General features: G+C 36.8%; 1 protein-coding gene across 6 annotated transcripts in view; it reads right to left on the reverse strand.

The window, feature by feature from the left end:
* Nucleotides 1-26,594, reverse strand: part of ARMC3 (armadillo repeat containing 3) — a 62,176-nt gene that overhangs the window by 9,507 nt on the left and 26,075 nt on the right. For all 6 annotated transcript variants that reach the window (XM_074534978.1, XM_074534957.1, XM_074534970.1 and 3 more), the window contains 7 exons: nucleotides 21,944-22,096; nucleotides 21,719-21,824; nucleotides 9,225-9,474; nucleotides 7,945-8,081; nucleotides 4,350-4,518; nucleotides 3,393-3,493; nucleotides 512-574 (listed from right to left, as the gene is read on the reverse strand). In XM_074534978.1, coding sequence (XP_074391079.1) covers nucleotides 512-574; nucleotides 3,393-3,493; nucleotides 4,350-4,518; nucleotides 7,945-8,081; nucleotides 9,225-9,474; nucleotides 21,719-21,824; nucleotides 21,944-22,096 — 979 coding nt within the window. The remainder of the gene's footprint in view (nucleotides 1-511; nucleotides 575-3,392; nucleotides 3,494-4,349; nucleotides 4,519-7,944; nucleotides 8,082-9,224; nucleotides 9,475-21,718; nucleotides 21,825-21,943; nucleotides 22,097-26,594) is intronic.

Consider the following 26,594-nt stretch of genomic DNA (forward strand, 5'->3'; position numbering starts at 1 on the left):
AGGCTACTTGCCTAAAAATCAGGACAGCTCTGAGCACACCCTTCTCAGCTTTTAGTCATCTGTCAACTGTACTGGAAGAGATTTAATCTAGAAATAAGGAAGCATGTAGGAACATTTGGAAATATGGAAGTGTAGGAACATTTCATGGGTTTAGGTTCTAAACTGAGAAGGAACTTCTACTGTAATTTCTCTGTGTCTTGGTTGTTAAGTTGTAAAATAACAGCATTTCTCTGCTTCCAAGGGATAATGAAGAAAAAAAAAGAGCAAATAAGCGTGAGCTGTTCAAATACAGCATGGGAAGAGAGGAAGAATAATCACTAAGATAGACAAAGGAATATTACTGCAAATAGGAGATGAAAGAATGACATAAAGACTCCCAAAATATATATAACATTGTGTTTAGGTATTTGTACTCCATTCAGAAACTATCCATCACTGTTTTCTCAGACTTCTATTTCTAGTGTTACAGCAATAACACAGCATTGACAACTAGCAAATGTGAGAGCCATACCTTGGTTTTTCTTTGCTGCTTCTTCCTGAAACAGACGGTGATACTTCCTGTACTTCTACAACACTGAAACAGAAGAAGATATTTTTGCATTTGTTTGCAAAGTTAATATTTGCATGTGAAGCTAAGAAAATGGAGTTTGGACTTTAAAGGACAATACATATATTCATAGGTGGTATATAAGTGAAAGAAATAACGTAACTACTAATAAACCAGACATTAATTCAGGGATCAAAAATAAAGTATGGAATCACAGAATGACAGAATATGCTGAGTTGGAAGGGACCCATCAAGATCATCATATCCAACTCCTGGCTCTGCACAGAACCATCCCCAGGAGTCATGCTATGTGCCTGAGAGCATTGTCCAAATTCTTCTTGAACTTTGTAAGGCTTGGTGCTGTGACCAGTTTCCTGGGCAGCTGTTCCAGTTCTCAATCACCCTCTGAGGGAAGAACCTTTTCCTAATATCCAACCTAAACCTCCCCAGACACAACCTCAGGCCATTCCCTCAGTTTCTGTCACTGGTCACCACAAAGAAGAGATCAGTGCCTGACCCTCTTCTTCCCCTCATGAGGAAGTTGTAGATTGCCATGAGGTCTCCCCTCAGTCTCCTCCAATCTGAACAGACCTCAGTCACTTCTCACATGGCTTCCCCTCAAGGCACTGCCTGTTGCCATTTAATATATTTTAAAAAAACTCTTTTTTTTGTCCCCCCCAGTTCTGGCTGGCTTCAACTTCAAACTTTGGCCACATGAATTTTCTCCTGACAGTGGCCAGCAGAGGCCCTTCCCATGTCACCTGACCTTGCTTCCACTGGGCATACACCTTTCTTTTTTTCCTTATTTTTAAGAGAAGAATCCTGTTCAACCAAGATGGCCTTCTGCCTTATATGATTGACTTCTGACATTTGGGAATTGCCTGCTCCTGTGCCCTTAGGACGTGATGTTTAAAAAGTGACCAGCACTGATAGACTGCAGCACCTGCAAAAGCTTTTTCCCAAGGGATCTTACTCACTAACTCCCTGAGCAGTCTGTAGTCTGCTCTCCTCAGGCCCAGAGTTGAGGTTTTTGCATTTTTCCTTCTGTTAACAGAGACTTTAAACTTGATCTCTTCCTGGTCACTGTGGCCAAAATGGCTTCCAATCTCCACTTGCTCACAAGATCAACTCTGTTGACAAGGAGTAGATCAAGGAGGGCATCTTTCCAAGCCTGTTCCATAAAGTTGTCATTCAGGTTTTTAGGAATCTTCTGGCCTGGGTTGTACCAGCTGTGTGATGTTCCCAGTTAATTTCTGGCAAGTTGAATTCTCCCATAAGGACAAGGGCAGTTGACTTGGAAGAGTCCCTTAATTCCTCAAAGAATAATTCATCATTGTCCTGTGCAGGAGGTCTGTAGTGGAGTCCCACAATGGCATCTGCATTATTTGTTTGTCCCTTGATTCTTACCCAGAGGCTCTCAGCTGTGCCATTGGCAGCTCTGAGCTCCATACATTCTGCCCCTTCTATTCCATAGAGTGCCACCCCTGCAGCTCTCCTGCCCTGCCTGTCCCTCCTGAAGAGCCTGGAACCATCCAACAGGGCACTCCAGGCACAGGATCCATCCCACCAGGTTTCACTTCTGCCAGAGATGTCAAATCTCTGGGACTGGGCCGAAGCCTGGATTCCCTTGTTTGTCCCTCTTGCTGGGTGCTTTAGTGTGGACACATTTCGGGTGTGGTGCATTGTAGCCAACACCTCCTGAGGCAGATTGAGGGATCCTGTTGGTGTTCCTTTCCTCATGTACTGACACCCCATCCCATCACTCATCACTGGCCCACCTGGCTTTATCCCTTTCCCTCTTGCAGGCTGGTTTAAAGCTCTGCGAATGAGCCCTACCAGTTCCTGTGCTAGAATTCTCTTTTACTTCTGAGAATGCCCAATGATGAACACAAAAATAACTGGGGAGTAAGGCTGCTGTCAATGTGCAAAAGCAAGAAGTTGTCTCAAAGTCAAAGAATGAAGACCTGATAGTTAGAGACAGCTTGAGGGATCAACAAAGAGCATGGAAGTCTAATTTGTCACAGATATTCCCAGACATCTTTATGGTGTCATATACAAGCTTAAAAGGGAAGCTAATGATACTGTAACCCAAATATGTGATGTGTTGGCAGAGAAGAAGTTTTTGGACTTGGAAAATGTTGGTAGAGTGATCTTTGATCTGTGAGACTGTTTACAGGAAATGGCTCCCAGTTAAACAAGCCCAATACCAATTTCCTGCATTCAAATCTAAAAAGATTTGTTAGGCTGGCTTCAACTTAAACAGAGAAGAAATGGACACAGGTTCTTTATCAAGCCTGAGAGCTTAATGCTTGGCTTTGTCCCACCCCTTGGAATGATGTGCTTAAAATTCCATGCATTTGTCTGTACAAGAGGACCATCAAATCATAGCTTTCAGTCGAATGTTGACATTCAGCTCAGATGACATAATTATTATAGCAGATGACAAGCTTTGTTATAACTAATAAAACACTGGGTGTCCCATCATCAGGAATCAAAGAGAGTTAAATGAATGAGTCTTCAAGGCTAAGATAAATAAAGCAACTCAACTGAATGAGCTATTTTCTGAATTCTTATTTTATAAAATACGAATGTTTTGACTCCTAGGACATAAAAGCACTGTGCTGGGAATAAAATAGACGTTGCTATTTATATATGTGTGTGTGTGGATAGATGGATAGATAGATGGATAGATAGATGGATAGATAGATAGATAGATAGATAGATAGATAGATAGATAGACAGACAGATAGATAGATAGATGGAATGAAGTTTGTACTGGAAACAGTGAAAACCATTAAAAAGATGAGCTATTACAGCAAATACTAACAGATCTAATATGACTCACCTTTCTTGGGGTTTAGCATTAATGAAGATTATTGCCCGACGGTCAGTGAGCTCTTGCTTGCTTAGTTCTTCCAAAGACAAAAATTTCCCTCCATGTTTTACCTACAAAAAAATTAGCATAAAAAACAAGGTTTTCTGCTAAGTTAAAGATGCAGAGAGAAAAATCTATTTAAAAGATACCTCAACAGTAATTTAAAATTCCTAATCCTAAACCAAAGACTGTGTTAGAACTTATAAAGCTATTCAAGATATCTGAAATTATTTTCCCCTCAATTTGAATTTTCTTAATAATTTTTTCTTAGAAAAGATTGTAGTTATTGGTTTGAAGCATTCCAAACTGTTCCAGAATAAGGAAATGTTCCTGCCTCTGAAGGCTTCACAACATAGGATGGAGTTTTCAAAAGCAACCAAGTGCTTTAGGAGCAGATATTTCACTGATTGTCAGTAAGACTGGTATTTCTAATTTTTCTGAGTATTTGGAAAAGTCCTTCTCAGATTTAAACTGAGCACAGTACTAATAAGTGATAGTGGAGTCAGACTTTATACACAAACACTTTTTTTGTAAGAGAAGGGGTCATGCCCGAGGTGAAAAGATGAACTCTTTCCTTCCTTATGTAAAAATTAACAAACAAAATGTCCATAAATCATACAATGTCAAGCCAGCATTTAGTATAGTGCAGAGAGAGAGACCAGAAGAACTAAAGTTTGAGAAAGGATCAGGAAGGGTCTGAACAGCTCAGATAGGATTGGGAAGATCACAACTAGGGAATACCATGAAGATGATTTCATCCATTAAGAAAGATAATCAAAAGAGATCTGTATAACAGCCGTGAAATTTCAGGACAAGAAAATGAAGTATTTTCTGTAGCCAGAATTTGGCTTTGCTACAATACTCTTTCTAAATTAAGAGGAAACTGTTACTCTTTCTAAATAGAGTAATTTGTTTAGAATAGCTTACCTGACCACAATCATAGAATCCATTAGTAATGATATTACTTGGTGATAAATATCCCATCCGGCTGTACTTTTGGGAAAGATTATTATCAAGTAGTGTTTCCAGAGCAGCTTCACTGAACTTATTTTTACGCTTTGAAGACAGATTAATTTCTTCTAGGATGTCTAAAGCACTGATAAATTAAATACAAAGGCCAATTAATAATGAAATACTAATTAAATGTTATTATACAGCTCAGAGTTAGTTTTCAGCATTACCAAGGCCAAGATAGATTCACTTCCAAGTGCTGGTCCTGTGCCCTCTGGGCCAGCAAGGAGTGGCTGTGCTGCTCAGAATTCCTTCTCTAGGGAAGGAAAACAGTGCTCAAAAGCAAAAGCATTGCTCAAAAGCAAATCCTTTAGGTAGTTAAATGCTACCTAAAGAAATGCAGACAGGATGCCACAACCTTTTATCTAGAAGGATGTTATAGAGCACTACAGAGAGCTTGGGAGAAAAAACATGTAAAAGGAATAATAATCAGAGCTGACCATATGATACAGTCCAGGCAACCTCTCTCCCTCCCTCTCTCTTTTCAGCTGCAAGGCAATTTGCAGATTCAGTTGTGCATTATGCAATGTGTGAATCCTTCTGGTCTAGCACTGTTACAGTGTTTGGGGGAGCACAGCTGGCAGATATTTGCTAAACATGAACAAGCATGGAAACACAAGGACACAAGAAGTTGTATCAACACCACCAGAATGGCAGGATTTTTGCAGTATAGACATAGAAACAAATAGCAACATGGGGACATGGGAGGACAGGAATTAATTTCCTGAGCTTTTTCTGGTGCTGAGGTCCACAAACTGACAACTTTTTGACCTGAAAAACTTATGAAAACATCACCAAAAAAATAACAGAAACTGAATCAGAAAAACATTGCATTCTGCAGTTCTAAGACTGTTCAGGAATGAAAAAAAAAAAAAAACTAGGAAAAAAGGATTATATATTCTTGTGTGTGTAAAAGCACATATTCAAATATCTGTGTGTGACTACGCACACATGCAGATATTTTTCATGTCCCAAGGAATCAGTTTTATATATACAGTATATATATATATATATTTCTGTGAACTAGATGTCCTCAGTCTACAATGTAGACTTCTGAAGGGATGAATTTGGATGAACTCCAGAGAACAAGTTTTTCAGGCAAGGCAAATGACATCTTTTTCTTACAGAAGAGAGAAGTGGGAGAAGATAGTGGAAAAGAAGTTCAAGCTGTGTATCTACAGCATCTCACAGATAATCTGCAAGTAACACAGATTTTTAAAGAATTTTGAAGGGGAAAATGAATAAAGGCAGGCAGGTAAAATGTGTACAGCAGGGTCTAAATCAAAGGTCATTACAGGCACAATTACCCTTATATGGAACAAAGATAAGCCAAAACAAAAGACAAATAAAATGGCTACACCAAAAATTCCATGAAGAGTTGAAAAGCAAAAAAAAAAAAAAAAAAAAAAAAAGCAAAAAAAAAAAGCCAGGAATCAAACAGAAATGGAAACACTGACACTTTCAACAAAATAGAAAAAGTAAGGGACAAACCTGAAAGAAGAGACACAACTATTCAGGGACTGAAGCAAAAATGAATGTTTCACATGCTCCAAGTAAGAGATGAAAATGTACATCTATTACTCAATGTGGGAAGAAAACTCGTAACAGATGGCACAGAAAGACTGAAGAGTCTGATACCTTTTTTGCTTCAGTTTTCATAGAAAGGTTTCAAGAAGATGCCTGGCAGTAATATTAACAAGGAGGTAGAAACAATAGTCTTAGGATGTTGAGGATAAGTTTGAGGAGACAGGGTTAGCAGTCCCTGAGGACACTTACCTCATACAATTTATTAATTTGCAAAAGCAACATTGGAACTATTTATACTTGTATAGGAAAATTCTAGGCTAGATGGCTAGAGAGTGGAGAAGGGCAAAGATACTATCTAGTTTTGCAAAAAGTGATGAACAAGGAAATTATAATAGAAATCATTCAGCCAAATTTCAGTGTCTGAAGAACACCATAACAAATTATTAAACCATCAGCAGGCAAGCAACAAGAGATGAGAAATAGCCATTACATATTTGTCAAGAATCAACCATGAAAAGTCAATCTGATCCTTGATGCAATAGGGTAATTGACTCAACATCTAGGCAGAAGAAGTAGTTGTGAGATATGAGCTGAATTTGAGATACGTTTTGACTTTTATAAGTCTTTTCACTTATTCCTACTTGGATACTCATGAGCAGGTCAGGGAAATATAATCGACATGAAAATAACATGAAGTAGTGTTTGACTAGCTGAAAAACTATGCTTAATGTATTATTATCAATAATATGCTATCAAACTTGAAGGACACTTAAATTGGAGTCCTGCTTGGATACTGTCAAAAAAAAAAGGATTAAATAAGAACAGTGCCATATGCAGGACAGAGAAAATAATTATTGAGCTTTATTTGATGGTGGCATGACCTCACCTGAAGTATCTCATCCAGGCTGGGAGATGGTACTTCAAAATGGCATAAAAAATTAGAGAAACTCAGAGATGTGTGATGAAATGATACAAACAAAACTTGTATAACATTTTTACTTTGTCATGAAAAAGAAACAAGGGGGTTTGAGAATGAGAAAATTAAGTGAGTTAAACTCAAATTGCTATTAAAAGTGGTTATTCAATCTCACTGAAAGCACGACAACATAATTTGTTTAAAGGGATATTTGGAACTGAGAAACCCTTTTAAGTGTAAGATATTCTAGCACTGGAACAGGTTACCTCAGAATGTTGTCAAACTCCAGCAGGATCAGTATTTACCCAAATTTACCCAAGCCAAAATATGGCAGTGTACCTTATTCAGTCTTACACTAGGATAGATGGATAATATCACCTTTGAGGGCCCCTCCTGATCTGAATTTCTGAGAGTCTCTGAAATTCCCTCATAGATGGATTTACAGTATCTGTGCAGCCACCAGAGAAGTGCCCAGCAGAGGGAGCAGGGCAATTACAAATATTTTAATTTAACAGTAACTAAAAGAGTCGCCTTGACTGAGGAGTCCCGAGTCATAATTCTTATAACCTAAACCAGCCTTTCTAATTCAGATATTAATATATGGACCTGGGAGTTCCTAAGAAAGAATAAAACAGAGCCACTTTTCCATGACACTTCAGCACACCTGCAGTTAACCAGAGCTTTTAAATCAAATCTAGTCTGTGTGCAGTAAGTACAATTTACTGTATATTAAACTTAGTCTGAAACCTTTATTTCACTTTCAAATGTATGGGGTACTGTAGTCCCTAATATTGACTGATATAAGTTATCTTCAATATAAAGCCTATTTCAGTCACTGAAACAATAAATGTTTTATAATTCTAGACAGTTCTATCAACAGGCTTATATTTTGTCAGAAGATCCTGTTCCTTAAAATCAATACCATTTCATCTGTAACATCTGTGATGCAAAAGTAGTTTCAGCTTATCAGAAAGATTTGTTATTCAGCTACAAATATGCAAAGATTCACTTAAATTGAGTTCTCTCATCAAAAATTTTCTTTTGACTTTTGATATTATTTCTACTCACCCTAGCCTGCACAGTTCAAAAGCAGTTACTTCATCACTTCCACAGACCATAACAGCCCAACAGGCATTTCTTCTGACTTCTTCATAATTGGAATGCAGCAATTCAACGAGTGGTCCCAGCCCGCCGACATTTCTTAACTATTAAAAAGGTGAAAACACTGCCACTTACATATTTCATCTATTCCAGCAAGAACAGCTTGTGAAATTCACCTCCCAAAACATTCAAGCTTTGTAGAAAAGCCACACTGAAAAAAGGTAATTTATGGGGATTCTGTGCTTCTGTGAAGTCTGCATAGGCTGGAGCTTTAAAGTGGTACAAGGCAGTCATCCCTTCTTGGCTCTGCCCTGCTCTTCAGTTATTAGGCTGCTGTGTGGAACCCAAAGAGACTATGCAACCCAAGACTGCCACAGAGACTTACACAGCTTTTTCTGTGCTCTGGTGCCTCCTAGCAACTAATTTCCATCACAATACATTTGAATTTGTATTGTATGTATGACAATCTTATTAACATCCTATTCTCTTGTGTGCTACAGTATCTTTCCTATACATGCTGGAGGAAATATTGCTCATTTGGATTTTTGAAGAGAAAGACATTTTAAGGACACTGAAAGAGGTAGATTAATTATCTATGCCCCTTATTCATGTCCTAATTAATAGCCTTGACCCATGAGAAAACCCTAGCTTATGATTTATGAATGCACATAGCATCATTCTTATTTATGAGAAGAAAATACTATGACCAATTCATAAACAGAAAAGAGTTCAACTTGCTAGATGTCACTGATCAAAGGATTAATTATATTTTGAGTTTTGTCTGAAATACATTTACTCCATGCACATCCAGTATCTCATTAATCAAGGTCAGACATTGCCGTTCAGGCCTTGAAAATGGGCAACAGAACACTGAGGGAGAGTAAAGAGGACTGAACTTCCCATCTTCAAAGTTGAGCCGACAGTTGCGGCTGAAAGAAACCTTGATGTTTAATGCTCCTAAATATACAGATCAAGATACAGCCCTAGTTAAAGTTCATTGAAGCCACTGAAAAGCTGCAAAGCATTAATTTGGTGCAAGCAAACACAGTCATGAAAATTCAAGTTAAAGAAAACCCTTTCCAAAATCTCCTAAAAAACGGAGCTATATTTAGCAGAACAAGTATCACAAAAATAAGTAACTACATAGAAATCTCAGGACTTTTAGGTCAGACACAACAGATTCTTGGTCAATATAACTCCCACCTCAGACCTAGAAACATCATCAGTAAACACAACCTCAGTTTTACCTCAGCTCGTGCACCAGCATCACAAGCAAAGGCAGCCACGGCAGAGGCTGCTTTGCTCTGCACTTGGCTGTTGGTTGAGCGCAGTGGCCCCACAAGGGCACTCATGATGCCCTGGCTCTGGATACTGGCACGGATGGGCTCTTGCAGGGCCAGATTGGTGAGCACTGCAATGGCATTGGAAATGGCTCCATCCCTCTGGGCATTCAAGGTTTTAATTAATGGCGCAATTCCTTCAGCCTTAGCTACAACACTAGCAAAATGAAAAACAGGAAAAAATATTTGTTATTTTAGGACCATTTTTTCTTGTCAGTATGCTGTTCTTATCAACTAAAGTAGTATTACAATTCCAGGCTTACATATATACATATGTAGGCATCTGTACATGTAAATGGGTGTTTGTGTGATTTCTATGTGACTCACAGTGAGAAGTTCAAGAGGCAGAACCACAGACAGACCAAGTCACAAACTTTTGGATTGTAACTTACAAGGACATGGATTTTTTCTGAGGTATTGAACAAGTCAATTAAATCCTGCATCTTTTCAAAGGTGCAGAATTTCTGTATCTTTAGTTCCAGGCAAATGCTTCTTGCTACAGCCTCTTACCACCTCTCCCCATAATCATTCTAGCACTACTAATGAGGATTATAGCGAATAGAGTATCCAGATCATCTAGTCAATCAACAGCAGATCCAGTTTACATATTCCCTCTGTTACCACATGATATTGCATCCATGGCTGAAGGGTGTGCCCCTCAGCAGTGCTGGAACAAATGCTCCTGTGGACAAGTCCCAAGATGGATGTGCAAAATAATCTATTATTTTATTGTTATTTCAATATATGTTAATATTATTTCAAATAATATTGGGGAAGATGGTTGGGATTTTTTTCTAAGGAGAACCTCATAGATGTAGGTTAGAGAACAGTCAAGGGAAAAAAATAGTTGAAGAAGCATTATTAATGAAATAGCAACTTAGAGCAGGAGACAGCAGAAGGTGTAAGGTGATGTACTATTAGAGGATATATAATTTTACTTAAAGCTAATCTGTTTGTTAAACAAAAGTTGCCAATATTGTTAGCAATGTGAAAGCAGAGATGGCAAGTTGAATTTTCACTGCAACTGCTTTTTATACTCTCTACATGTTGCTACATCAAAACCATAAAAAATCTTCAAAAAAGTTTACACTTCTTATAAGTTCTGCTGAATTTCTGTGAACACAGTAATAAAAGACATCTCTATGTGAAAATCCTTTACTGTAACAGTACCTTACCAAAATTTGATTAATATTTGGATAACTTTCACCGTCACAAAATAAACCAAGATTAGAAGTATCACATATAAAAGAAACCAATATACTACCAAAGACTGTTGGCATTGATAACAAACAAAAAAAACCATGAGGAAAGCTGACAGTCACACTTTTATGCAAACAGGACAGAAAGTAGAATACATGCCAATCTGTGAAACTATTGATAATTACTAAAATAATCCCAATACATGGGCAAGATGATGCAGGTCTTACTGTGAACTCATCTCAGTGCAAGTATCTCCACATGGTCAGAGAGGGGGATACAGATGCTCCTGAGCATACCTGGGATGAACGAGCAGAGCCTAATGGGGTTTGTTACTCTCATCTCTGCCTCAGGTGCAAGGCAGTGGCAGCTCACAAGCTGTGCTGGAGAATGGATCTAACAATATCTGGCAGGCAGACAACAGTTAACTTGTTTAGAAAACCAGGGAAAAGCAGCAATCCAGGGACTGAAGGTGCAGCTTTAAGATACGGGGTCAGTTTGGTGTTTTCTAATTAACCCTCCTGGAACACCAGTAGCTTTAATGCAAGCACTTTGGTCTCTATTCAGAAGTAATTCCCATGTTTTCAGATGTCCCACACTGCATCCCTCTATCTTCCTTCAAGTAGCTGGATTTCCCTTTGTGTCCTCTTTCCCCTTTCCTACTTGACCAGAACAAGAAGAGCTGAAAATGTTTTATTTGTTGGGTGGCTTTTTTTCCCTGTAGTTGTTTTGGGTTTTTTACTTAGGTAAGGCCACTATACTTGTTTAGTTAATACTATCTTATCTTGCCCATGAAAATGTTATCCAAATTTTCAGCTTCAGGACTGTTGTAGCTCTATCCAGGCTGCTGTATGTGAAGAAATTCTGGACGTGCTGATTGCACATGTAAGAGTGAGCTGTACACCACATGTATCACAGGCTTGCTGGAAAACATCCCGTTAACAGCACGTGTAACAATGGCATGAGGACCTGCTGGCACAGCTTGGGTGAGACACACCATACACACAGAGCTGCACACAGTGAGCTGGATGTCCATGAGTTATCAGATTTACTGCATCATGCAATGCATACACACACACTTCACCCAGGAAGGAAAAAAAAAACCAAAAAAAAACCAACCAAAATCAAGCTGTTTCTTCTTTACAATGGATACACAGAAATTCCAGGATTTATGGGACAGATTCACTAGTCATAAAATGGAGCATTGCATCTCACAGGTGTAGTATATCCAATATTTCTGCAGTAAGTACAGGACTTACTATTCCTACAGTACACCCAAGAATACACATATTCTCCCACAGGATCTCCTAGTAAACATACAGTCCCTAACAGACTGGCTACAGAATGATACACAGCACTGAATGACATAGCTCACATCATAAGCAGATTTATTATAATTTCCATAAAACCAGCAAGTACACAGGCACTTAACAAAAGAGCAAGGTGATGGCTCCTCATAAGCTCAGAGCTGACCTCAGCAAGGTACAGAGCACAGCCAATTTTCTCAAGTGCCACTCAACTTCAAAAAGGTTGAGAACCACTGATTTAGAAGATCATACATATTTATTTCTATCCTACATTCTACTTCTGCGCAGACTTGTTTTGAATCTCTGTTTCATGCACACAGTTTAGTCAAGCAGCACATCTGAGCACAAGGCAAAAAGAATTTGTTTGAAGTGACAATGGCTGGTAACAAGAGTTGAAGGTAACCAATACCTTTGAGAGTAAGTTTTTAAGAGGGCATGAACATCTGAGGCCAGGCTGTGTCCTGCTAACAGAGATGCACACAGAAAAAGAAGGAATGAGGAATCCATAGTTCAACTCACTCCTACTCCACAGGCCTCTGGAGAACACAGAAATAGCACTGTCATCCTGGCCCACAGAACCTGACCTCAGAAGGGAGCTGAGAGAATGAGCATGGCCAAGTTTAAGGTGCTGAAATACCACAACACTTAAGTATGGAGGTCCTTGCTCCCCTTTTATCTTGGGCAGAGACATGCACTGTGTAATTTTTTTATTATGAGCCAACAAAAGTCAGAGAATGTTTTTACCAGCTCTGTTTTCAGTTACTGCAGATGAGCACTAGACTCTCCCTGCCTGCAGAGCACTCTCCTTCAGACACATCCTACTGAGACTGTGCAATTTATCAGTGCTTCCACTACAGAGCTATATCTTCAAGGAAGAAGTGAGCCTTGGTTTAGCTGAAAAGAAGATGATACTTTTTGATGTGGAAAAGGAGTAAATTAAATAAATTCACAAGTTTTTTCCTCCATGTTTTGTATACATTCAAAGAACATACTTTCCTAAACAAGAAGAAAAAACGTTAGGAAAAAGGAAAGAAGATAACAACAAGAGAAGAAAAAAAAAAAGGATGGTGCATCTGCCACATCATCTTTTTTTTCCTCAAAAGTGAAAGCTACCTATTTGAACTACAAACTGGAAGAAAAAAATACAGGAGAGGTGTAGGAATTTCAGAGTTTAATTAAAGTTAAAATAAATTAAATGCTATTAATTATAAGCACATATTATGATCCTTAGAATGCCTAACCTAACAGGGTTAGGCATTTACTTTAATCAAAGTATACACAGTTCAGGTACCCAAAGGAGCCTAAGTATGCTCTTTAGTGAAATAGTAAAATTCTGATTACAACTGGATTCAAATTACTGTATTCAAGAATAGCTAAGATATTTTTTCAGCTGTCATTTGGAACACAAATATTAAAAGGTGATATCATAAATATTTAATTTATTCATTTTAAATATGCACTGCAATGCTAAGACATTTTCTTGAAAATTCTCTAAAAGCACAAGACTCAAAGAATAAATGCTGAGAGACTGAGGATAAACAAACATTTTCTTTACTGATTTTACTACAAAAATAAATTAAAAGTTGACAACAAAATCTTTACCAAAAACTTCACAATACAAACTTTTTTTTAACAGACGTTTTTAGAGATGTGTATGAATGTCACTGAAGTGAGTATTTTGTTGCTTTAGTTGTCTGGGGTGTGATATGAAAGCTCAGATATTGGGAGTGTGTTGTGAAAACAATCAGCACTAAAAATTTGATGAAAATCCTGTAGGTTTTTATACTTCCTTTTACTTACAGTACTATAAGCACTCTGCAGCAGGAAACACCTCTTTGTTGGTATCACAGGACCATAAAAGCTCTGGTCAGTGACAAAACCTTCTAGCCATGGCAAGAAAAATAACAGATTATTTACTTAGAGCATCAGGAATGGTCCAGCTAGCTTTTTTTCCTGAAAAGAAAGTCTAGCCTAAGGGAGAAAGCAGCTAAGAGTGCTCAAAGAGCTGCCAGAAAACACTGAGATTGCCCCTGAAACCCCCAAGCTAAACAACCTCTGGGGGAGGGGGCAGAGAGGAGAAGAGCTGTACAGCTTGACACCACTGTTTACTCAGGATTGTACTAAATTTACACTAGTGAGACTGACACTTCATAAAAATGGTAAAGTATGTTTGGTTTTGTTTCTTCTACCATGACTGAACATAAAATGGTTTGTAATCAATTATATTTTTATTCACTTCTATGCTGTTTACTCCCCCACTCCTGACTGAGGATTTAACACAATTTCTGCTCAGAAAAAAATAAAATTTTTCCTCCTCACTGGACTTCATTTTTTTCAAATGTGTTTGCAACTGCATGTTTAATTTCTGTGCAAAATTACTGTGATTGTGTGTGAGGTGCTTAGCTAGCCATTTATGCCTGTGCATAGCTCATTTTCATACATAATTGCATGTAAATTATGCATAAGAATTATGCATCTAATTACACACATTTTTTAAAATCAACTCTATCTGTGTTAAATCGTATGACTTCTTTTTCACACAAGACATTTTTGATCCAGCTCTGTAATGCAATTTCTGTCTGAGAAAGAATATCACAACCAGAAGTTTGAAAAAGCATCAAGAAATAGCTTCCTTTTTTATTCCTGAGATGTATTCATATTCTTCATTAGCCTTGTTATGCCATCAGAATAATCACATCCAATAAATGTCTTCTGCACTTATCAAAAATTTCACTTTGTGATTTAATTATTTTCAAAAGCAATTGACTGTTGTAAATAGTCACTCGTATTTTATTTAAAGACTGATATTACTTCCGTTTTCTTCACTAGACAAGGGAGATTAATGTCAGAATGTTTATTCTGAGTAAGGGAATCTAGCATAAGAGACTCTGATCTACAATCTGGGGGCCCTTTGTGCTCCAATAAAAATATTGATGATATCAACCAACCATATTAATTTTTCATTTCAGGAACTGAAGCCTCTTTTCCTATTTTCTAATGACAAGTATCTTGTTAAAACTGTAACAGAACCAAAACTCAATAAACCTCATAGTCTGGATGCAATAAAAGCTTAAACAGTCTGGGTTAGTAGAGACTAATACCTGACTCTCATTTAGCAATTCACAGATATCTAATGTCTATCATTGAACTCATCTGACAAAGTTACACAAATCTCAGTTCTAAAACTGTAGTATACCTAATTTAAAATATTACAGGAGCATTGGTAATGAACTAATTACCAATGATGCCTGAGACTTCTAGCTATAACAATATTTGCAACCTTTGTAAAGAATTTCTGATATTTTCACTATTATGTGAAAGGCTTAAAAATCAACAACAGAAGCCCTTTTTGCTCCTGAAAGATCCCGTGGTTCTTCTTTGGAAGCACCAGCTGAGGAAGGATAAAAGAGCTGTGTCAAGTCAGTCTCTACACACAGTACTTTGGATTGTGAACTTGAGCTTTCACTTCTGGATAACTCTTTTCTGGACAACTGTGAACATATCTCAAATGGCAGCTCTCTGTTTTGCCTTGCTACAAGCTCAAGCTCTTACGATGATTTAGGGTGCAGAAATTTATGTTTTTAGCTTTCTCTCTTTAAATTACATCTCTAAGAAAATACACATATATGACTATGTTATGATAAAATTCCTAAAGTTGCATGTCAAAATGTTAAAGTTACTTGTGAAACCCTATTTTTACCAGATGACAGTCCAAGTGGCCAACATGTTGTAGTCAGTGCAAAGGTTAAATTTACAGCAGGGCAGAATTAAGTTTGCATGGTTAGTCATAACCCTGAAATTTCCTTACAGAAAAATTTCCTTACTTTAAATAAACAACTTCACACTATACTTAAGTGAAAATATACACTTAAATAATTTAATTTAGAAATCTACTACAAAGAAAATGTGTACGCAAAAGCACCAATACATTTGTCTGAAATATTTACTTTTATGTAGAATAACCCTTGCCACTTTTAATTCATAAAAAGCTTAAATTATCTCAATGCATATCACTGAATGACATTGCAAGGATATACACTCAAGATTAATCATGGTACGTGTGCCACTACACAAAAAAAAGTTTTCTCTCCCAGGCTAAGGAGTCTCCATCCAAAAAGAAAAAGTTTTCACCTGATCCCACAGAAATCCATCACAGGAAGTTACAGGTGACAACAAACATGCTCTAAGTGAAATTCCAGCTGTCCACAGTTAATATAAACAGTGATCATGCCGTAAGGCTTTGAAAGTAGGGTTGTACAAACAGGCCAAAACATTCTGCAGTATCTACAAGGAGTAAAATTTCTATGCAGTTATCATCATCCCAGAACAGAAGTGTTCTGTGTTCTGTTTGAAACTTATTTTGGATCTACTTAGGTTTCCATGCACTTCAGGATGTGGTGACATGAGATCTGTGTTAGATAGAGATAAATGTTCTATATTGATCTTTGTCTTGAATATAACCCCAAAGTTAAAAAACAACAACCAAAAAAAAACCCATCCTGGAGAATGCATAACAATTTTTTTCTTTTTTTGGTGAAGGTCTTCTGGGAAGAAAACAGTTACAGTGCCTGAGCCTAGAGAAGGACTTTCCCATGCAGCCACACCTTCCCAATCTAAGAGAAAAACACAACAGCTGGCTGTATGAAAGGTTTTTGACTGCCAGCAGGGCACAGCCCCATGTCCGTGGGTCGTGTATCAGATATCTGATGTGATGTTAAAGTCTTAATGGGAGCCCATTTCTGAGTGACATCCCAGGCACAGGACTCAGCTCTTCTGCCAAGGGAGAAATTTGTCATAAAACATCTTGCAGTTTTCAATGGAAGTCAAGATGGAACTTGCAGGGAAAAGCTTGTGAGCTCTTAGGTAGTGGGTCGTGACTTTGTTGGCTTTTGGTTTTTTAGTTTGTTTCTTTTTAAATACAGTTCCTCCCATAATATGTATATAAAGTAAGAGAAAGGAAAAATAAGAACCTGTTGGTGGCCTGAAATAACTGTATTTTACAGAGTGTAGACATGGATGCTAACGTAAAAAAGTAACAACGCAACCCAAAAACCACAAAAACATCCCTTTGCCTTGCAGCACATTAGCTCAAAAATACAATTCTGTCACTAGGGGTCAGTATTAAAACATATTACTGCTACACAATACAGTCAGCATTCTATTGTTGATTTCCTCCTTCAGAAAAATGAACTTATGTCATAAAGAACTAAAACCACAAAAAAAGGACAAAATCTACAGTGGATCATCATCTTTTTATGTTATTAAATTGGTGTTCCTCTTCTCATAAATTAACACATATATTCATGCAAATGTATTAAATAATATCAACACTTTAATATTTATGTGAATTAGGTTCTATTTACAGTCTTGAAAGAGAAAAGCTATCAGTAAGTTTCCCATTTTCTAATAGAGAAGATTACTACCTAGAGATATTCCTACCTAATGGTATTAATCCCTACTCCCTAATTACAATAATATTTGGAATGTAAAAAAACCTGGATGTTCTTCAATTTTTTTCCTTCACAGGCATATTCATCTTATAAACAATAAAAAATCCATTGTGTACTGAAAATCTCAGTTGAAAAAGGTGAGACACTCTCACTACATGTGAAACAGATTGAGGATGTATTTTGAGTCATTAGATCAGTGTATGAATTTTAGTTTGGAATAAAAGATTTAACACCCACTAAAGTCAAGGGAACAACTCACTTTCTCCTCACTGGGCACTGTCCATAACCAATGAGTTCCCAACCTCTGCTCCTATCCGAAACTGCTCTCAAATCTTGACAATCTTAGTACATTTCAGAAAGCATACATTCAGATGCTGCACCAATGCCTGGAACTGCCTATATGGATATAATCTTTGCAAATTCAAATAGGTTCTCTGATTCCTGTGAATTTAAGAATTAGAAAATTAAATAACATCAAGCTTGCTGACTTTGGAAATTTTGGGATGATACTGCCCTATTTTGAATCCAGATATAAAACAGAATTTTGTCACCTGACACTTATTATAAATACCAGGAGAAATATTCTGCCATAAGCCTATCATGTACCAGAACTTTCTGCAGTCCTTGGTACAGATGAAGAAAAAACACTCTTTTCCTTCTTCTCCCATACCAAATTCTAACTGAATGCTATGAATTTTGAGGTTAAAATAAGCAATTGAGGACAAATATTATTGAGGCTTAAAATTAGTTTTCATGTCCAGCATGAAGTTCTAATTTTCAGAGCATATGTTTTCCTTTAGTGGCAAATCCATTAGGTGCCCAGAATTCAGACATTTCCAGATTTATGAAGGCAGCTATTAGAAATGGCATTTGTGCTACGACAATACTGAAGGAAAGAGCTGGTCAAATTCATGTCTGACTAACTGGTATGCACGAGAGCTGATTTCTATGTGCTACTTCTCATATCGTACTTATATTTCACATGATTATCTAATCCTAAATACATGAAAAGCGAAAATAATTGATTATACTTCAAATGAGAAAAAATAGGCAGAGGCTGAGGTAAGCCATTTGTTCCAGGATTAGATGTGGGGCACAGAATCACTTATTTTCCTGCCCAACAGATGACGCTGCTGTTTCTTTGTTCGTGTGCAATTGTTCCACTCGTGCATCACATCCGTTACTGGAGTGACTGCACCCACACTGCCCGGTGCCTGGACACAGCAAACCCACAGAGCTTCAGGATTCTTTAAATGGCATTCTGCTGCCCAAATAACTGCTTTCAGTAAAGCAAGTTATTGCTCTGGATTAAAAAAATGTGATAGAGAAGATGGATGCAAATACCCAGCTGAACATAATTCTCCTTTTTTCCAGAAGCAGGCCACAGAAACAAATTCTGACATATATATCAAGGATGACCTCAGAGCTATGCACACATAGTAACATAAAACATTAGAACGAGCCCATGAGATTTTTAATTGCAATATACTTTGCAATTTTATTTTTACTGAGTCTAATTATTAACAAGGATTTATCATCAATATTGATCAGCATTAAAACTCTGTCCTTATGGTAAAATTCTAATAAAAGCATATTTTGAGGATATCAGTCTGTAAACCAAGGAGGCACTTGACCACCATATTTCTTCCTATGTGCTATTGAAGTGGGACACAACATCAGCTCCTCAGCAAGAATTTAAATGCTGAAACATTTTAGAAGTTATTTGTATTAACTGCTATCTTTTCTGGTAGAGAGCCTATTGAAAAATCCACGTTGTCCAGTAAACCTGAAAACCCAAACCATTTGTATGGGACTCGTATCCTCTTCTGCTCTAGATTTTTTGTTAAAATACCCCGGGAAGCAGAGTAATTAATTAATTTATTTATTTTTGCCAAATCGTGATTGCTTGAGGACTTGTGTCAAATGACAAGCTGGTGTCTGTCCCGTTCATTGTGAACAGGTGTTCTAATTACCAAACCTCCACCGTATTTGACACCATTATTAGCTGTCTCAGTGGAGGAACAAAGGATTGATTGGGTAGGGGTATAGAACCAGCCTTTCATTGCTGTGGGGAAGCACCTAAAGGTCAAGGTTAATATACATTAGTGGGGGGTAGTATTGCCCATTGCCTATGCTGTTCTTGTGCTATTAATCAATGAAAGACTTTATCATTATGAGCTACCTATGGTGGGAGTTTTAATTACACGATTGCTTTAAATTGCATTTTTTTCTGTGTTATATGAAAAGCTGGCAGCACCTTTTGATACGCCTAATAAGAACAACAAATCTCCAGCAAAAATAGAAACATCTTGTATTCATTTTACATCCTCAGACATACACTGTACCAAATAAAAGGGCATCCTTCAATCAACGTAATATAGAAAAATGCTTGTGAAATGAAATACAGCAGAATGCATGCATATGAGTTCAACAAGGTTCAATATTTGACTGGCCAGTGAAAAGCACTTACAGCAAATAGTCTTCCCCGTCACTGGACCCATTTTGTTCTTGCTACATAAAGTCCACCTGCTGCTACTTACCTTCCTGATTTTATATTTTTGAAGAGTTTATAACAAGAATCTAATACATAACTCATAAAAGGGCACTAGTCTCATCAGTTTCATTTGAGATCAGAATATTGTCAACATAATCACACAGTGAAGTCACATTATTATAAAAGTGCATCAGCATCTTCATTATTTATACACTTACTTTCAGTGGTCTACAGGACATACAAATGAAACATTCTAGTATGAAATATGATTATGGTAACTCAATATGAAATGAATTTTCTCCAAACTATTTTTTTTTCCTATTATGTGAATGTAAAATAAATATGGGCCTGATAGTCAGTCAGTGAGCTGGAACTATACCAATTTGTATCAGCTAAGGGTTCAACACTATATATTCATTTATAGATCCTAGTCACACTCAGACCCTTCTGTGACTTATTAATGGTTTTGATTTAGAAATGAAGCTTTGAAGTAATTATATAGTCACATGGAATTCATCCAATATACATATTTAATGTAAATTATTGCTTCCTGATTTTCACAGAAGACCTCTGATTAGATTATCTGGTGCTTCCATATTGTACTTGAAGCTGGATTGCAAGGAGAGAGAAGTATATGTAAGCCACCTTTACAATTTCCTGACTCTGCCCAGCAAGAAACAAATACGGACTTCATTATAATGCAGAGGAACAGAGACAGCTATTTCCCTGCTTGAGGTCTCAGAGAATTGTTCAGCAGTTGAGCTAAACAATGTCCTGACTATCTCCTTAGCAAAAGAAATGGAATGAGTTGGCATAAGCTGCTATACCAACTCAAAACTCTCCAGAGATCCCCTTTTCACAATGTGAAACCTCAAAGGACTGCACTACGAAAACCAGCTGTAGCAGAGCTGAAAGTTTGACCTCTGGACTCCAGCACTGTGCTCGTTTAATGTGTGTGTGACTCCCACTGACACCAACTGAAGAGTCCAGCACATGAGGAGAGCAGAATATCAGACAAAAAAAATGTACTATGTGAATCTGAGAACAGAGTATTATTCTCTTGTGTCAAATTATTGCTCCATCTGGTAACATTAAGTGAATACGAGTGACTATTAGAGCTGAATCAATAAATTGAAACAATTTGTTTTGTAAGTTACTTTACTTTTTCACTTCAAAGAATGCCTGTGACTCCATTATAACTTCTTTAAGTATATTCCAAGAAACTTTGAAGGATTTTTTTTTTGTTTGTTTGTAAATTACATGTGATTGCTCATATAGATCACACTGCTCTGTTACTCTTCTCTGAACAGGACTTCTAACAGAGTTGGGATAAAAGGATGCTGCATAGCTGGCAGTAGAATTTAGTTTATATAATTGTTTTGGAATGTATAGTGAGCTAACCATTGTTACCTTTGTTAGTAAGTTTGGATTCTGAAGGTACATTTCTTTTCTTTCAGAGAATACACTACAAGATTCTCTGACTTGGGAAATAATTACAAAAAGGAAGAGCAAAACAACGCCAATATTCAGGAGATCTATCTCCCTCAAAGAATGGATTTAGATCAGTCAAAAAGGTTGTATGAACCATCCAGCTTTAAAATATATCAATGATTTTGGATTTAAAAAAAAACCTCCACATCAAATGCTTTAGGCTATAAGGCACATTTTGCTCATATGTTCTCTTCAAAACATGATTTACAGCTCTGCCTTCGTTACATCTGCTTCATACCTTTCCTTGATGATGCTAACCTTAGTAGAGACAGCACAATTCTTGTAACACTGATGAGAACTTAGCTATTCCAGGTGACTCATAAGCACCAAAAAGTGCTTTACAGTCAAATTCAAACAGACCTGCCTTGCAGCATAAGAACAAGATGAGGCATTCTTTAAAAATCAAAATATTAACACTTCAGATAAGTGTTTAAAATAATAATTTAATTATTGCAGACTCACCTTGCATTTCTAAGATTGGCTGTTGTCAAATTATTTAATGCTGTCACTACAGCTTCTTTTAGCTCTTCATTATCACTGCTTAGCAGCTTTACTAGCTGAGGAATCCCTTTGAAAGAAATACATATGAACATTTAAATAAGCCATAGCAATCTGTAAAATTATAATATTCTCCTTATAAACAGAAAAAACACAAATTCATATTTCATCCTTTCCCACCATACTTACCTTGGAGTCCAAGGACACATTTACTGTCTATATTCTCACACATGGCAGAAATGGCTTGGGAAGCAGCAACTTTAACATCATCATTGTTAGTTTCCAAAAGTCTTAGGAGAAATGTCTCAACCTCTTCCCAATGTAAGATTTTTAGTATTTCCGCTTTAAATGAGAAATAACAACAACATTAATCTGCATTTGTTTTCTAAATCAGTAAAGGACATTAATTTGATTTAATTTAGTTGTTGGAAATATTTTGGTAACAGAGGCACCAGCCACTAAGAAATATGCACAAAGGACCTGAGCCAAATCCCATCACAGAACATCCTGAGTTGGAAGGGATGCACAAGGATCATCCAAAATCCAGCTCCTGGACTGGGCTTCATGGAACTCTGAACCAAGCCCAAATAATGACTATTAACCACAGTATAAACATACATAGCCCAACAGAATGCAAAGTTTGTTCTCTGCAGGACTTTAAAACCACAGAGTGCATACAGGCTTGATGGACACAGCTTTTCCAATGCAACAGATCATACTTATTCAGGATTGTGCAGAACTTCAGTTTATGCTAACAAAGTCCAAATGCATAAAACTGAAGAACATACCAATAAATGTACAATTGAACTTGGTGAAATATCACTCAATGTATTAAAATAGCCAAAAATAGGCAAGGAGTATTACAAAGAAAATTTTCTGCCCACTTTGCGGAGAATTTGAATTTTGTAGTTTAGCCCAGTGCTCACTGCTGACCTACACTGCACTGACCAGCAGCAGCTGTAGAAGGACAGAGATGCTCCTTGCTCTGCACAAGTAACAACACACAGCACCCATGAAGTACCTACAGACATCTGTATGTAGATACCAATAAACTGATAAACTCCCTCATCTCAAAACTGATGAGATCAGAAATGCAGGTATTTGCTAGAAAGATCCCTGAAAGAAACTTTCTCAGGCAGAAAGGCACTGGAGAGCACAGAAACTCTACAAGGAGAGAGAACAGACATTTAACCATATGCATAATTTAAACTGGACTAATTACATGCTGGAAGTTATATCGACATAGTAGAATTTGGAAAGTATTAAAGAATTTCAGGGACAGAGAAGTCAGTGGGACTTCAAAATATTTAGAAATTTTACCACTGCATTCTACCATTCTGAGGGACCACTCCCTTGTTTGGATTGCTGTCCCCCCTCCAAAAAAAATTAAAGGGGAAAAAATATTTTAAGTATTATTTTAGATAAATCTGAATCTGTAGTGAATAAAAGTAAACAAACACAAGTCCACAAAGTCAATGCAAAGCAAGTTTGATCAAAAATGTAATAGAGCAGAAATTACTCAAAGCATGGAGATGAGACAGGTGCAGCCAATTTCTCCTCTTCAGCTCAGTTTTAAACTCTTTTAGAATCCTCAGATACACAAATGAAATCTCAAAACAAAGATGCAACAAATAAAACAGGGAGGATTTTAAGTATCAGCAGAACTTTGTCCACAAGCTTGATGCATATCAGCCAGCTCTCAAGAGAAGGCCTCATTGGGATGAGAGACTGTTTTGACAAGTTGTCAAGTGTGTTGCTGGTCTGCTGCTTGCCAAGGTAGTCCATAATCCCTAATAATGATCTCCAGAGGTTCTTCATGCCTCAGTAATTTGTTTGTTGTACAGCAAGTTACTTATTTGTTTACAGATTTTCTTTAAAATTATTCTTGCTTTTAAAATCACCTATGATGATGGGTAAGCATTTATTTTAAAGATAATTTATGCCTATATGAAATAATAATATGAATAAATAATTTGAATGACTGAAAACAGTAATTAAAATACTTTAAACAGAAAAAGAATTTTATAATAATAAAGTCATCTTGAAATTGAACTTACAATATAGAGTATGGATGTATATTTAGGTAGTTAGATCAATGAAAATTATTAATATTTCAATATCCAAGTGCCAATTCTACCTAAGGGATGAACATTTTCTGCTGATCCTCTCTCTGTGTGCATGAGTTGTTTCCTTTGTGTCCTTTACTGCAGACTAGAAAGATTGCACAACTGAAAAGCATAGTTTATACTGAAGTACTTTGGATGTCAGTGCCAACACCAATTTTACAGTGATTAATTTCTTGACCCCTACATTATTTGAATACATTGATTTAACATGAGGGAAAATAAAGCATACACAACTAAAAGAGTTTGGAGTATCTACCATTCAGTCCAGATTTTAATGCACTGACCTCGTGGTGAGACAACCTTTATTTTTCAATATATTTTTCTATTTCTCCCTCTTACCCCCAAATCATGATCTGAGTTCTACTGATTACTTTTCAGGTCACTGTCATCACCTTATGTAATTATTTATACCAATTTCAAATGAAAAAAGTTAATGACCTCCCACTGATCTTGAGCTAACTGAGATAAACAAAGATCTGTATTATGAACTGCCTTTGTTATTCAGGCCACAGAGCATGTTTAGTGTGCTTCCCTTTGAGCATGAGATGCACTGAGATACACAGAAAGAATGTGGAGAGCTTCAAAGCAGAAGTTTGGCTTAGCACAGAGTGATCACCACTTTCCCCACATACACTCCACAGCATTTTGTTGTGGCTGGTGTGTCTGGCATTGTCAGGGGAAAATCAGGCTCTCCTTAATCAACAGTCCAGATAATCCACTCACAGATATTCAATAATTTATAGCATTAGATTATAATTTAGCATTCTGAATTCACTGCATTATTTGGTGGGCAAGGCAAGAATTACAGTACAATTCACCAGTGGAATTCTGAGCAAACAAAACAAAATAATCAATAAATTAATATAATAAATTCAAAATTATGTTAGAGAACAAAAAAAAAAAATTCAGAGACAAGGGCATAATGATTATGTATATAAATATGATCCATTTTAATGTACTTAAACAGAGAAGCATCCTAAAGATGCTATTTAAAGCTGAATATCATGTTTATACCATGTAATTTATTCTGATACTGAGAATAACTCTTAAGGGATATATATATTTCTTACAACAACAACACCAAGTTAGAAGAGTCCCTTTCCAAAGGGTTGAAAGGGACATAAAACAAAACTGCTTGCTATGATCACATCTATCAGGAAAAAAAAACCCAATGCAAAACCAAATTCCATCTGTCAACAATAATAATTTCAAAACCAGATACTGCTGTATACTCAGCTGCCAGGATTTAAAAAAAGCCAGCTAGATACATGTTCTGTCATGGCAAAAGTAGGTTTTTCATTCCAAAGAAAAGCAGGATTTTTTTACCCAAGTATACAGGAAATGTTGGTAAATTGCAATCATGATTATCAAGCCTGAAGAATGTGGGTATAGCTATTGCAAATTTAATGAAACAGTCACTAGAGAACTAAGAGCTGTGTTGTCTTATACTGGATTCAAATCAAGGCAAGTACTAGTATAGTATATGCTAGTGTTGCATTTTGGATAGGCTGTTTAGTATGCTTACAACCACAATCCAATCACAAAACAAGAACTGAAAATATTTCTGTTTTCTTTTTGCACTTGGGCTGTTTCTTATAATAGCCTTTTCTTTTCACTGCAAGGCTGACTTTAGACCAGTATCTCTAGGTAGCTGAAAATTTTTCAGTGCTTTTGGGGACTACATTGAGCAGCAATTTTACTGGACTGTGTTTTCCACTGCACCAGGACAAGAAGTTTCCTGTTGTCTAACTGGGTGTCACCAAAATTCCACAGCTTGAAAGCAAATATTTTAAATCTCCTTTTGATGTATTTTCCCAGCTTGCTGCATCCATACTAACTGTCATAGGCTGAAGAAGAGAGCAAACCTTTATAATGAAACCTCATTGACTCCATTTGTAAAGAAGCATGACAAGAAGATGCATCTTCACTGACGGTAACATCCCATGATATAAGATCACAGGCAGTACTGTAATATATTATCTGTGGTTCTTGCAACCGTGCTTTAAAAATGTGCTCAGACATGCTTCTACTAACAGCTGCTAAAATATTAGGCCACAAAAACTGAAAAAAAAGTGTGAAAGAGGAAAAGAAGGCTATGCTTATTTGAAAATAAATATGATAAAGGAGGAAGATGCAGTAGAAAGCAGTGGGAGCAAATATAAATCTGCTTAGCATACAACTTACAAGCCTGTCACAGGACTATAAAAATGATACTGACAGTCCTAAGTAGCGTAATAAAATAACAACACAGAAAATACACAAAGAAAATACTGACATAAGAAGGTCCCTTTCTGCCTTTGATACCTGAACATTAATGAAAACAATTTTCAGTGACTTGCCAAGCTTCTAACAGATAATGACAAAAGCAAAGAAAATCCACAGAATACTCGGACGTTCTTTCTCTGTATCATTTTCAATCCAAATAATTACAAATATTCAGGATATCAAACTAAGCAAGGTGAGAAAAGAATCAGAAAGATAGCATGGGGAGAGATGAAAGGAGGTCTGAAATATGGCAGAAAGGAGAGATTATTTTATCCATGTATTAAATTAAATGACCTATTTTTAAAATACACATAAAGCCATGATTCAATCACAAGGTGCCAGAATTATGAATGAAATATTTAAATTCTACTGTCATAAAAATCCCTTGACAGAAGTAAAATCTATAGTCAGAAGTATGTTATTAGTTACATTGCATTTTGTTATACAAC

The sequence above is a fragment of the Zonotrichia albicollis genome, chromosome 1 (genome assembly GCF_047830755.1).
Source record: "Zonotrichia albicollis isolate bZonAlb1 chromosome 1, bZonAlb1.hap1, whole genome shotgun sequence".
Lineage (NCBI taxonomy): Eukaryota > Metazoa > Chordata > Aves > Passeriformes > Passerellidae > Zonotrichia > Zonotrichia albicollis.